At 44.9% G+C, this 13,742-nt stretch overlaps 1 protein-coding gene across 3 annotated transcripts in view; it reads left to right on the plus strand.

Moving 5' to 3' along the window:
• The window catches only part of Nup75 (nuclear pore complex protein Nup75), an 81,261-nt gene that overhangs the window by 19,372 nt on the left and 48,147 nt on the right, over nucleotides 1-13,742 (plus strand). For all 3 annotated transcript variants that reach the window (XM_084598507.1, XM_084598504.1, XM_084598506.1), the window contains exons 7-10: nucleotides 609-678; nucleotides 4,067-4,191; nucleotides 9,612-9,731; nucleotides 13,488-13,610. In XM_084598507.1, the coding sequence (XP_084454633.1) occupies nucleotides 609-678; nucleotides 4,067-4,191; nucleotides 9,612-9,731; nucleotides 13,488-13,610 (438 nt within the window). The remainder of the gene's footprint in view (nucleotides 1-608; nucleotides 679-4,066; nucleotides 4,192-9,611; nucleotides 9,732-13,487; nucleotides 13,611-13,742) is intronic.

Below are 13,742 nucleotides of genomic sequence, written 5' to 3' on the forward strand. Positions count from 1 at the left end.
CTCTTTTTTTTTTTGCTTTTGGCATGTCATTTGCTGCTGTGAATAAATGGCTTGTACGATCAGTATTGAAATTTTGTGCACAAAATTTTAATTTGGTTGCCTGAAAGACACCGCCCCTGATTTAATGCCACCTGTAGTTGTGTGAAGAGAGGATTGTGCATCTTCTCAGTTAATCTTCTTGTGTTTTTGAGTGTCTCTCCGCAGCATTAGGTTTTCTATGATCACTGGTATTGCCCAGCTTTAGTGATGTTTGGTCGTGAGCCTTGTTGTTTCTTTTAGATTCATCTGTGGCAGCCATTCATTTTTAGGAGGCTCTCTCGTGTTGTACTGACGCTGGCAAACCTTCCATATAGAGGTTGTTACCCGTGATTTGAACTAACGGGCTTGTGGAGACTTTGGCTAACCTTCAGCTGCCAATCTTAATCGCTGGACTGGAGGTGTCAAGTGGTATTGAGGTCGCTGTTTGAGCCTGTATTTGTCTACGTTCATCGGTCCTTCATCTTTCACTCCGCATGGAGACTGTTTTCCCAAAACAATGTTTCTTTGAGGGCTTTTTCTCTTTCTTTGATGTGCACTATTGTTTTTTCGTTTCAATCTGCACTGCGCAGTACGAGCTGCTGCGAAACATCGAACAGATATGGCACCTCTGTGAGATACTGTTCTTGGACGTTCAACCAGGTGGGTGGACCCTTGGTACCCTGTGTCTAGGAATTCGCGAGTTTGGTGCGGTACTTGAGAGTGCATGGTGCAAAGCTTAGTCTACTCTAGTCAGGTTTGTGCTGCATAGGCAGGGCTCTTAGGAGCCTGTTTTAAGGTTGACTGGCATTGGCCTCAACTAGCCTAGGTGACATAGTCACCAGAACGAGAAATGAGCACAGTGGAGGATGAAAGCATGGCAACGACTAAGAGACCGCGAGGAGGAAAAAAAAAGTGGAACGTGCTGCTAATGCTCAGGCCAAATGCTGCCATCATTCGGCATTGCATGTTCCATATGCGAGTGTTTACGGTTGAAATACCTCAACACTGCGGCACTTGATCACATTACTGCGTATTGTAATTGTTGACCAATATTCCTTTTACTGTTTGAGCAAAATTGGACTTTCTTTTGCATTTAAGGAAGCTGGAGCCAGAAATGTTGAGGAAATTGCTATAAATCTTGCTCAAAAGCACTCACAGTGGCTACAAGAGCTGCAGATCTGGCCCATTTTCAAGCATGTAGTGTGTGATAGGACCTGTGCAGGCCTATGCTTTCCTCTTGAGGACTGGCAAAAATCTTTACTATATCGGTCTTTTCTATACCAGTTGTTGGTAATAAATGGTTCTGAAGATGGCGTAATTAAATGGCTGCTTACTAAAATCCGTTTTGTTACTTTATGAAAAAAAAAAAACACTTTAACATATCTTCCACCTCTCTCTTATCATCTCTTTTTGCTATTATTTTTTTTTTGTTATAAGGGTTTTTGTTTACATCTTGTGGGAGTACTTCTGAAGCATGAAGGCAGTGTGGCTGTAAATGCAACTGAACTTGATTTTATATGAAAGATCAAAGCCTTGCACAAACACTGTGTCATCTTCTGCTGCTTCTGTCTTTTAAGAGGCAAGAGATGAGAAATGCAGCGACAGTCAAGCGCTGCAAAATCGCACATGCCATGCCTCCACTTCTTGCCACAGCTGCCTCATGCTGCAAATGTTTGCCCGTTTCTTCCCTTTCCTATTGCTCGCTGCACTTTTACTTTCAGAACGGACTGCTCCGTCTTCTTTTCATGCTTGTAGCCGGCTTTACTTTTTGTTTTCCTACGAGCTGCATGCTTTCCCTCACGTTCTCCAAGGCTTTGCGTAAAGTTGGCTTCTCCTCGGTGCTCGTGAGCCTAGTGGTAAAGCCATTAAAGAAACCACTCGGTGTTATCACGTTTTTCTTCTCTTTTTTCTGAGATAAAAAAAAATTTACCTCGCCATCCTAGGTAAGGGGCCTGTGGCGATGTCAGACCGTGAGAAGTATGTCACCGCAGCCAGGCGCACTTTACTATAACCGATTTTTATTAAAGATGTCTTTACTATAAAGAGGCAAAAATGTACAGTCGTGTATGGAAGGGGAACTGGGACTTCACTTTCACTTTAGTACACCCAAGTATTTACTATATACAAGTTTACTATAGCAGAATTCTAAAGGTGGTAGCTGCCAGGTGATTTCGCTTGGCACTCCTTTGGCTGGCCGGCTCTGTGATATCACGAGACCAGATTACATGTACGAGTAACCAGCTCGGGCAGGAGGTTGAGATGAGAACCAGATCATCCGGGACCCACGGATCTGAGACAGACACATCACTCCTAGGCCATGCAGGCATGTTCATAAGCCTCGCTTGAAGCAGGGGTTCAAGTCTATCTCGTTTAATCTTTCACATAATTTGGTAACTTATGGCTGTTTGCTGATCGGTAAGTAATAGATTATTATATCTCCAATCAAAAGATTAGTTGTTAAGTGAGTAGAAAAGGGCATGTATGCAAAGGAGGGTCCATAAGGAGAGCAGCAGATGGGAGTCAATAATGCCCTCACCTGATATTCCTAAAGGCACAGTTTATTACAGATTCTGGTTCAACTTGGGGATTCCCGTAAAAGATTCAGGCTAACACGCCTCCCACTTGGAGTTACTGATCGATTCGCTCTCGCCTTATCATTGGCTAGTCTTCCTGGTTAGCCCAGTTGGCAGTCCTGGGTTCGAACCCCAGACCAGGACGAATTTTTCATTAACTACGAAGGTTCTGAGAAAGCTCTGTAGCTTTCCTTTGTAAGTCGTGTGGCTGCGCTTAGATGGATGTTAATGAGTGATCACTTCCCTTATTACAAAGGCACAGCTTAAGTGTACCTCAGATTTGTTATCACCAAAACGAAGCTCTTACACTGCACATTTTTATAACTTTTAATCATATTTTCTGCCAACTTTTTAATTTGAGTCAAACAGCTTTTGTGCACAACATACATGTATTATTGCAGTCAAACTGACACCAGGTTTGGCATGCATATATTAATGTTTGTAATGTGTAAAATGTATGGATATGAAATTTTTTATAATTTTGTATCAGCCATTGAAAATGAAGTACCAAAGATAAAATTGCCTCAAAATGGTGCACGCCAAGACGATCACAATAATTTGCTAATTTACACTTAACAGATTGTTAGGGACAAGAAATATCATGGCTCTGTCACACTTGCTGCTTTGTTCAGTAGCTGCCAAGCATATTTATGCATGGAACACAAACCATTCGAACCCAACACGGATTTGGAAAGAGAATAAGCTCTGTGAGTAGTCCATCAAGCTCTAAAAATAATTATCGAACAGCATCTCTCCTTAAGCATCTACAGCCGCCCAAACCTTTAGCTGGCATGCATAGTGGCCACATTTTCTGTGCTTATGAGTGTTACAAAGGATCTAACCTGTGAAAAGTCCATGATTAAGCAAGGGCCTGGTAAACCCTCGCGTAATCTTGACCTTTCGGCAAGTTTTATTTGCCGCAAGGTGCAGAAGAACAGAAAAATGACCATCGCGCGCGCCATTTAGAGATTTGGGTGGCTGTACATACGTTGTGTCACAAGCAAGACTATGTTGCGCATTTACTGTTCACGTGCAGTGGCTTATCCTACATAAAAGGTGAAAATCCGGCCGACATGCTCAGTGAGCGACATAGGTGGACAGAAGTGAAATAGCCAGCATTGGTTAGCAGTCATGAGATGGGGCTGTTTTCTGCTTTGGCAGCTAGAATGGATCATCTCATTGTCAGTGTTTAGTGCAGGAGAGCGTGATAAATCGCACAGTTCACTGTCTCATGATGTTGCGATGTCTTCGAATTCGTACCATTAATTTGCGGTATGATGCCGTGACAACATTTACAACAAGGCGAGGCAAATTGAAAACTTCACCTAGCCATGAATATGGGTAATTTGAGTTTGATTTGTTGTTACTGTGTACTGTCTGGAAGCAGTTTTCAGAAACCTGAAAACTGCCATGAGCCTGGCATGGGCCCAGCTTTTAATCCTGAGTGTGATCTTAATCCCTCTGCGGGGTTGCAGGAACGGCATTTCTGCAGCAGCTCCAGTGCTGGGTCCAGAGCCGCTCTGTGGACACTCTGGGATCGAGGGTGCGAGAGCTGCTCGAGGAAGATGAACCACACAAGGCAGAGGACTACTGGACCCTGGTAAGTGGAACGGGTCAAAGGTCATGGCTTGTGCCATTAGTAGTACCGCGTGCTTGGTGCTGGCACGTTGTACACCTAGCAGTTGGTGTGTGCCTAATTTGAATACAGTCGAACCCGCATATATCAAACTCGAAGGCGATTGCAAAATAGTTCAATATATCAATAATTCGATATGCAGAAATCGGCTTGAGACGCTGCTTGCAATCGGGAAAAATAATACCTTATTTGTCGCATAATCAACCCACTCACATAATGAACACACCCTCCACCTTTTGCTCCCGAGAATTCGGAAAAAACAAACAAACAAAATAACAAGCGTCGGGACTGGTTCACATAAAAGTGATTGAGCGAACTCAGCGACGAGCGGAAGCGACAGAGCGAAAAATTTCCAACTTTGCCGCTTCCTAATTTCTGCAGTCGCCATAGCTTACGCTATCCCGTTCAAGGATAGACGACTCTCACAAAAAAAAAAAAATTGCCGCTTCTTAGCGTCTACAGCTGCCATAGCTTATGTATGTTTAGCACGACGACACTAGATGCGCATCGCACGTCAACCACTGCAAGGGGTCTTGCCGTGTGCAGAGGGTTCACAGCACACTGGAGAAAGTGTCCGACGTTGTCTACCATGGGCTGAGCTGGCTTGTCTGCACATGCGTAGTGTGTGCTGCTGCGAACGAAGACAAGGAAAGAGAGAGGAAGGAGGGCGAAAGCTCGGCAGAAGAGTGGGCACACTCTTGCGCTTCGCTCTATCGCCTTTTTTCCCTCTCCCGAACACCACGGCTGCATTCAAACATCATGTGCTGGCGCGCAGCAAACGATCACCGCAGATGTGCGCACGTTGGGGAAAGGGCATGACACTGCCTTAGACCAGCCGTCGCCGAATTGTTCCCTCTTATTCCTTCCATGCGTTGCTTGAAAATGTTGAGCGGCATACGGCCGAGGGTGATGCGATCGTCTTTGAGGAAAGCGTACCTTCCAGTGCGTAGCACGGAATTCGATATATAGAACGACCGGTGAAATTGAGTTCGACATACGACGCAGCTTTTCCATTCTTTTACATGGGATTTTCGAGGAGATATAACCAAAATTCGAATTATCCGTGTTCTATTTTATGAGACATATTTGATGTCACTGCATTGCAGCCACCTCCTATGATTTGATAGGTTTGTAATTGGGCAAGGGGTGTCAGGCCAGATTTGGCATAGTGTGCATTATTGGGGCGGCTGTTTAAAATGAATGTTTTATTGCATGAGCCATTGCACAGAGCACATTCTGTGCCATCGTGTGGATGATTTACTTTCCAAGGTCACCCCTCCTAGAGTGAGCAAGGAATGAAAGATAAGAAAACTGAGATGGGCATTGGTGAGAGAAAGAAGGGAAGAAGTAAGCGGAGAAAATGGAGGAATGCTGTCACTGACTGAGAGATGGAAAGAAGAGAAGAACAAAGCCAAAAATTAGGTCCAGAGAATTTATTTATCACTCTGGCCCCTCGCTATTGACACTGCTTCGGACTCTCAAAAGGTGTATCGCTGACGTGGGTGTCACAGGGCATCTATTGCCTTCGGAACTCGCTATCTGGCGTCTAGCTTTATATCCTAACCTCTTCGTCACCTTGGTACAGTGCTTAGAATGTATCAGCTAGTGTGTCGTGTGATGGCAGTTCCCCATAGAAAGAAGTGGCGCCGTTTGCAATGACTGCCACCGGTCCCCAATTGGCGCTGCACACAGTGCATGTGCTGAGGCATCATCAATGACTGCCACCGGTCCCCAATTGGCACGGCGCACAGTGCATGTGCTGAGGCATCATCACAATTATTGTAAATCAACAACACACATTCGGTATAAAAGGTTTTATATTTAATTGCTATATTTTTTCCCCTAGCTTAAATTTTAAACTTTGATTTTTCACTATAAAAGGCAACAGCCATATCGGCCTCAGCAGACGATCTCATTTAACCGGTACTTTCTCTTTGCAGATGATGCTGTGCTGTTTGCATGAATGCGTCATTTCGTTGGTGCATGTCATTTCTGTGGGGTGCGTCTTATGTAGTGTGCATTCATTTCTGACAGCGATCACTCATCAAAATGTCGCATCACGAGAATGTTTGGTTAAAGTGGCCTTGCAAAGAATAGGCATGTTTAATATAAATGTGTTCTTGTTCACAGCGCCGATTGGTGCTGCACGACTTGCAGACTGGGTAAAGGCATTAAGCAGGCAGACGAAAGATGCACACATGCCGAAGGGGTCTGTCGCCGCCTCGGCCAACTTCTGGGCAAACACGCATACTCCTCAAGCCGCTGTAAAAACCTTCCACACACACTGGCACCTCGACATCCTCGGTGACAGCATGCAGTGGAAGGACATTCAGCTTCTAGAAGTGCTGTTGCTTTGTTTAGTTCTTCTTTCTTTTTAGGCCTGCTTGAGGCCTGCACCTTGAGGCCTGCACCACTTGAGCAGGCTTGCTTGTCAAAGTGCTCATCTATTTCAAAACGATGGGAAATGGGCCTGATTGTTTCCAATAGAACTGGCCTTTGTCATAGCGCTCAGGGAAGTAACTCTGAAACGCAGAAAAGCAGAGGAACGGATGACTTGTAGCACTGCCTCTCGATTCGGACTTGGAAAAGGACGCAAACTGACTAGTCAAGTTTTTCAGCAGGTGTTTGTGAGACTTTGTCGATTCTCTAGCTGAGTTTGTCACTGGATATGGGAGTGGAGAGATATGGGAGAGGCCTTCGCCCTGCAGTGGGTATAATCAGGCTGATGATAATAATAAAAATGTAGGTGCTGCTTGCCATTGCAGGCGGGGCCAGCTTACGATGTTAGTGACTACAGTGGTAGCCTAGGGTTCTGAGCATTCGCCTATCTATGCGGGAGGTAAAGGGCTTGTTTCTCAGCGCTGCTAGGTACTTGCTATTTTTCCTAGCTTTCTATACTCCTAGTACTTACCTTAGTGGTGGTGGCAAAGCTTTAATTGAGCCACTTAGGCGGCTTGTCGAGGGTGGGGAAGGGGCAGGACAGCGACAGGTCCTCGGGCCGCTCTAGATGATCGGGCACATTGGGCCACAGCGACCTTAAAGGCCCAGTTCACGATGCCGAGCTGTAGCTCCGGTTGTGAGCTGCGCAGAGCGGTTTCCCATTACTCCTCTGGTTGTACTCTAAAGGGGGTTTTAGGTTTATTAGGGCAAATTTGATAGGTCTGCCTGAAACCAGCTCTGGTACTTGGGCATAATATACAGTTAGGGGATTTTCCCCTCTATGTATGAAGGAAAAGAAAGGAAAGAAAGGGGAAGGCATTGTGCCAGTTTGAAGTCGACACCAATCCACCTGTTCAGTTTTGGTGAGGAAATGGTGAGGAGGGGGGCAGATTTTGTGGGAGTTTCTATAATACATAGTAATATTGTGGTAGGTGAGGAGGTGTTTCCTCGCACTGCGGAATGAGGGCAGGCCGTTCACTGCCAGTTGACTAGAGTTCGGGCTTGTTCATGGGCAGCTGTGTTGCCCGGATGTCCGTAGTGGGCTGGAACCCAGAGAAAGGTGATGCGGCGATTGGGAGGAGGAGCAAATTGCAAGATGCTAGCGGCTGGGGCGTGAATTGTTCTTTTTGAAAATTTGAGATGGCTATCTTTTAATCAGAAAATATATTTTGTGGAGGAGTGAGTAATCGCAAGGGCTCTTGCTGCCTCTTCGGCTTTGATGGGCTGGGTCAAATTTCGAATGGTGGCACAGGTAACTAACTTTTGAGCATTGTCCGTCACTGCAGCCATTAATGTGGACTACTGAGGATATTCATCTGCGTGTACATACTCTGCAGGAGTGGACGGGGGTATTGCTTTTGAAGTGCCTTAGCTCTAGCAATGCGTCGATCGTAATCTGCCTTTTTCACAAGGCCGCTCTGCGCATGTGCGTCTCTCCCCTAGTTGAAAACAAACCACCAACCCCAGCTGCGCATGCGTAGTTCATGGCTTCCGCGATCGATGCAGCCGTAGCTGATCTCGGAGGCTATGTGTAGCTAATAAAAGTGACAGGCGTATGCGATAGATGGCGATAGCTGTCAAGAACACACCCCTTCGTTTCGCTGGCGCCAAGAGCGTTTTCAACCAGTAGCAGACGAATTTTCAACCACTCCCAGAGGGCGCCACATTTTGTGAAAAAGGCGGATTGTGCTCTGGATGAGTATTCTTCAGGTGCGGCGGGATGTAAATATTTGCGTTAATGGTTTTGGGAGGGGAATAAATAAATGGATGTGGTTTGACCAGGGAGGCGAATTTGCAGTCGGTTTAAGATCTGCTGCCTGGTTTTTGTCCCAAAAAGTCCGTGGTATTGGCCCATTAAGTGTGCCTCGACTAGCTCTTCTACAAGTTTGGCTATGGCAGTGGTTTTGGGCAGGAGAAGGGCAGTTTTATAGGCCGTTTTGATAAGACTGTTCACCTGCTCTGTCTCTGAGGGGGAGAGGTAGAGGGAGAGAATAGGTAATGCTGGTTAAGCAGAAGGCCTGAATGAGGTGGCACGTATCCGCCTCTCTAATGACACGTTTGATAAGTGCCGCATTATTTTTTACAAATTTTCTAACAACTTTTACGGCATTTGGTGTTAGTGCCATTGTTGGAAATGCAGAGGCCTAGGACTTTGATGTCTTAGATCGCTTGGATGGAGGTCCATTCAGGATGATGCAAATTGCAGGGGTTTGTTAAGATGTATTACTAAAAGTGCCAATTTGGATGCAGAACAGGGCAGTCCTATACTTCGGGCATGTCCGGTTACGATGTTGACCGCTTGCTACAGATTGCACAAGATTTCACCTTGATTACCTGTGTTAGTCCAGATTGTGATGTCATCAGCGTACAAAGAGTGCTGAATCGCCAGGGTTGCTCCAATTTACGTGCTAGTGGAATGAGGATAATATCTGAAAGGGGGACAGGACTGCCCCCTGCGCGGTTACTTCACTTCCAGAGTGAAGGTTTCGGTCTGAGCTGTTCCCAGTTGTAGGCAGGCCATCCTTTTTCATGGAGGAATGCAGCTATTGTACCTCCTTTTTCATGGAGGAACGCAGCTACTGTACCTCCTTTTTCATGGAGGAACGCAGCTATTGTACCGATATGTACACGGGAGCTCGCATTCAGTGGGCTCAGGGACCAGGATGGAGGTGTGATAGACATCATCAAAGGCTTTGGTAAGATCCAGAGCCAGGACAGCTAGGTTTAAACTTTTGAGTTTTTCCTAATTCATCGGCGCTTTCATTCTTGCAGTTATTTGGCCCTGTTCCTATGAAATTTGATTTTGGCTGAGGTTGCATTCTTTGCACAGTCATTGGTTTATTCCTGCGACAAGTTTGGGACTTTGTACGCATAGTGCTGGGCACAGGTTTCCCTAAAATCATTTAATTAGGTCGAGGCATGCAGACTGATAAAGGGCTCTGCAGGTTTACCAGCTGATTCTGCAAGCCGATTTGGAGGAAACAAGGAGGCTTCTCCGGAGACACCCAAACTCAGGCCGAGAAGACTTCGTTACCTTTGATGAACTGCTGCAGTCGGCACCACGGGTAAGCTAGTTTTCTTTTTGTGCGTAAATGCAGAAGCTGAGAGTAGTTCAGGGAGGTTTATGAATGACTTCAACTCTTTCAGGATCGCAAAAAAAAGGGGGGGGGGGGGGGGGAGGTGTGATTTATGAGGGGTATTGGAGATTAAATTTTATATAAATGCAGTATCTAATCTACTCTGGTGTAGCATATACTAAAACTTAGCTGTTCAAATGCTCTTTCATACATGAGATACATAGATGAAAAATTGCGCAATACAGGGGGGAAAAAAAATCTTGCTGTGCAGACTTTATTGAACAAAGTAAGCAAAATGCTTAAAAAAAGATGAACATAAATATAAGAAACCATAATGAGAAAAATTTCAAAGTATGCAAATGTCGTGCAATTCTCCTTTTCTTACTTTTGAAAATATTGGTCATGCATCTGTGTGCGTCTCCTTTTGGTGTTAATTTATTCAGGACTAGAAAAAGACAGGCAACTTGCACTGGTGTTGAAAAAAAAAATTCAGTAAATGAAATATTTGCATGATTCTGCTGTAATATATACTCTAAAATGTAGCTTTTTAAACGTTGACAGTATTGCAGCCACACAAAAAGTTTTGCTAAGTATTATTCATAACATGATAAAAATCTCTCCCTGTGAATTGCTGCAAAAACAACATAAAAACTCTAAAAAAGCTGCAAATATGAACATAAAGACTGCAATAAAACTCTGCAAGTTCAATATTTTGATTTATTTATTTCAAATACTGCAGACCACATATGGTCCTAGCTGGACGGGTGCAGTCAAACATTGTACAGGACGAGAAATGACAAGCATATCCAGATAATATTAGCGGATAAGAAAACAAACAAACAAATAAAAACAATCAGAAGGGAACAAAGACAGGCATCTTAAAAAAATAAACTTCTGGAATAAGGAGGTGGCGTTCCAATTCTCTTGCAACATTGCCGGGCATTGCTGTGGTGTTCGGCGCCAGTGGTTGCCTCCAGTTCCCACGGCTCTTGCTTCAGCTATCACGTGCCGATTCTCCTAACTACAACACTGATATGCAGTGACGCCAAAGTGCCAGGGACCTAATGTGTTATATGGTGAAGACCTTTGTATAGGCATGCTGTTCTTATACTAGCGACATTGATAAATTGGTAAAAAAATTTTTGTTTTCAACTTGGTATTATTCTTCAGCTTGCAATTTTTTGAGTTTCTGAACTTTTGTAGCTCTTGTGGTCGGCATGTTCGTTGGAGGTTATCGGAGAGTCGATCTGGTCAACACCGATAAAGACCTCTTTTCAAAACACCGGGTGGGAAAAACCTAGCTGAATGTGCCTGAAAAAGCTTTTCACTTAAGCTTTTTTTCTCGAAAAAGCATCACATGTACCGGAGCTTTCCTTGCGACGGCCGACTCGCATGATTCAAGCCCGCAACTTGCAGGAAGGAGGAGCGTGGTCGTCCTTTTGGAGTCTGTTCGAATTTTAAGGCCCGGCGGAACGAGCGTGCGCTGGCTTCTCCAAGATCCGAGCACAATTGTTTGTGTTTTCTCAGACAGCTTGTATCACACTTGGTCGAGAAAAGGTGAGAAAAGAAGTTAAGGCCAGTCAGGCGTTTCTTTGATCCAGTTTTGAGTTAGGCACCTCCTACATCTTTGCTCAGGTTCCCGTCTATTTGAAAACTCAGCGTTCTTCAGTGCCGGCAGCAGCAGGTCATTACCGTAGGTTGTGGAAATTCTACCAGACAGAGGTAAAATGGGGAGAACGCGTAGTGACCTTGCATAACATATTCTAGGGCGAGCGGAGCTTAGATATGTGCTTGCCTTCGGCCACTGGTTTTATGCACCTGAATCACTGTCCGAGCCGAACTCGAGGCTTCCAAAATTTCCTTCCAACTCTTCGCTGCTTCTCTGATAAAAAAAAAAAAAAGTCTACAACAAAAGAAGTGGAATGGGGTTGGGGTTTTCAGCAAGCATTCCGCTTGCTGCTAGTCTTTGCCAAGTTGTTGCTTAAATCAGCTGCGTTATCTTAAACGTCTGTATGTCTTAGGTGTTTTTGTTGTCTTGTCGGTAGCAAAGCAAGCATCGAACGTCAGATACAAAGGAATCAAATTTGGGTATTTCGAATGTCAGGAAGGAGGAATTGCTATTAATAAATGCGTTTGACCCTACAAATGTATCCTAAAATATGATTAGAATGCTCTGAAACTCTGGTTTTTGTTGCTCCAAAGCTGCTTCAAAATGCTCGAGCCTGCTTGCACTCCTTACTTTTTGAGATTAATATCACAAGAGTGCTTGTAGGGTGCTGTCAAAGTCCATTGGTGAGCTCCGGATTAACAGACATTTGTTAGAGCCCTAGGAATAGCAACGCTTTACTGTATTGTGTGACTGACTACTTGGCCCAAGGATGGCGAGGGACTGTTTCACACGTCAGGGGGGGGGGGTTCTCAGACATCGGGTGGTGTCGCCAAAGCGAAGACTTGCTGAGATTTAGTGAGAACTTAAGCGAGAATCATTTTATGTGGTGACATGTGACACCATGCCGTCACATTCTGGATGTTTCATATGGCTCAAACTTGTAGTTGGTCGCATTGGGTTCTCTCGAGCCAGCAGATTGCCTTGACGTCCAGAAAAAGTTGAAACACTCTTTCTTGGTTCGGTCATGCGCAGTGGCATCACGAAATACGGTTTCGCATTTTGTGCAAATCAAAATGCGGCGAGGTTCGATTAACGACCTTTTGGTGAGCTGTTTAGTGTTAGCACAAATGAACCGTTGCTTAAGTATAAAGACATCAAAAAGCAAAATGCAATTGTGCCGCAGATTCGTCGAAAGCAGCCTTCTTTTTTTTTTTTTTTTTTCCATTTCACTTAGTAAGTGATTACTCACTGGCATCAGAAAAATTCGAGAGCATGCAAAATGCCCATTCTTTAAAGTGTGCGCGCACGCACCGAACAAGTTTCTTACACAGCAGCATCCCGGCAGGAGCAAAAAAGCATGTGCACGCATGCGAAACAAGTTTCTTTCACGAGAAGACACACACAGATCACCAAGAGAGCTCGTTGGCTTGTCTCATCAATTAGGTAGAGCCACTCAAAGAGGGCACTGTTCACTATGTTTAGAGCTACTACATGGGCTTTGCCAGGGTTGCACAAATGTGCCGAATAAGCAACCAAGTTGTGCTGCTAAGAGTGCCATAAATTTAAAGGGAAACACTTTTGACAGTTCTGAAGGTGGCGGTTTACTTTTCGAGGATATTGCCGTGTACGTGAGGACGAAATGCTACCGGCAAAAGTTTGACAGCAGAGATGACATTTTCTCCTGCTGCTGCATGCAAAGAAGGGAACAATTGAACATATTATAGAACGTAAGGCACTTCAACCACCGGCGCATAATGCCGACGCCGCTGGGATTTGAAAAGCACTACAGTTTCGGGACAGTCATGGCGCGCTAAATTGTGAAACGGGGAAGGATTGGCAGAAGAAGTCAAAGAGAGTAGTTTCGGACTCTGCAGAGCAAATAGTTAATCGATTAAAAATATTGAGCGCTCTGCATATTGCGAGCTAGCGTGACATTTGTCACCACCCCATTAAAAAGGGGAATCTTATTGATTACCTATCTGTCTATCTATCACTGCACCACACTACGATGCTGTTTTCTCTTACAGCTTGTACACTGTGCATTCTTCGTCATGCTAATGTTCTCTCCTGCTGTCAGGTCTTTTGCGTACTTTGTATTGGAGTGCTGTGATAGAGTTGTGCTTGTTTTTGTGCAGGGATCCCACCAGACGCCGTCGCGGGAGCTGCATGTTTGGTGGCAGACCTGGGCTGCCCAGTGTGAACGACACTTTGAGGACGGCGAATTTTCCCTCTTGCCTGAGCTGGAAACGGCCTGCAAGGTGACTGGCTCTTCTTTTTTTATCTCAGTTCTTACATGTCTGGAGTAACGCACAAAAGGTCCTCGCGTTGTTTGGTGCATCGAAGTGCAGAGGTGCGCTAGAGCAGACAGGAAAGCATCCTGTTTGTTTCTT

Source organism: Amblyomma maculatum, chromosome 3 (assembly GCF_055883805.1).
Source record: "Amblyomma maculatum isolate TAMU_Amacu chromosome 3, ASM5588380v1, whole genome shotgun sequence".
Classification (NCBI taxonomy): domain Eukaryota; kingdom Metazoa; phylum Arthropoda; class Arachnida; order Ixodida; family Ixodidae; genus Amblyomma; species Amblyomma maculatum.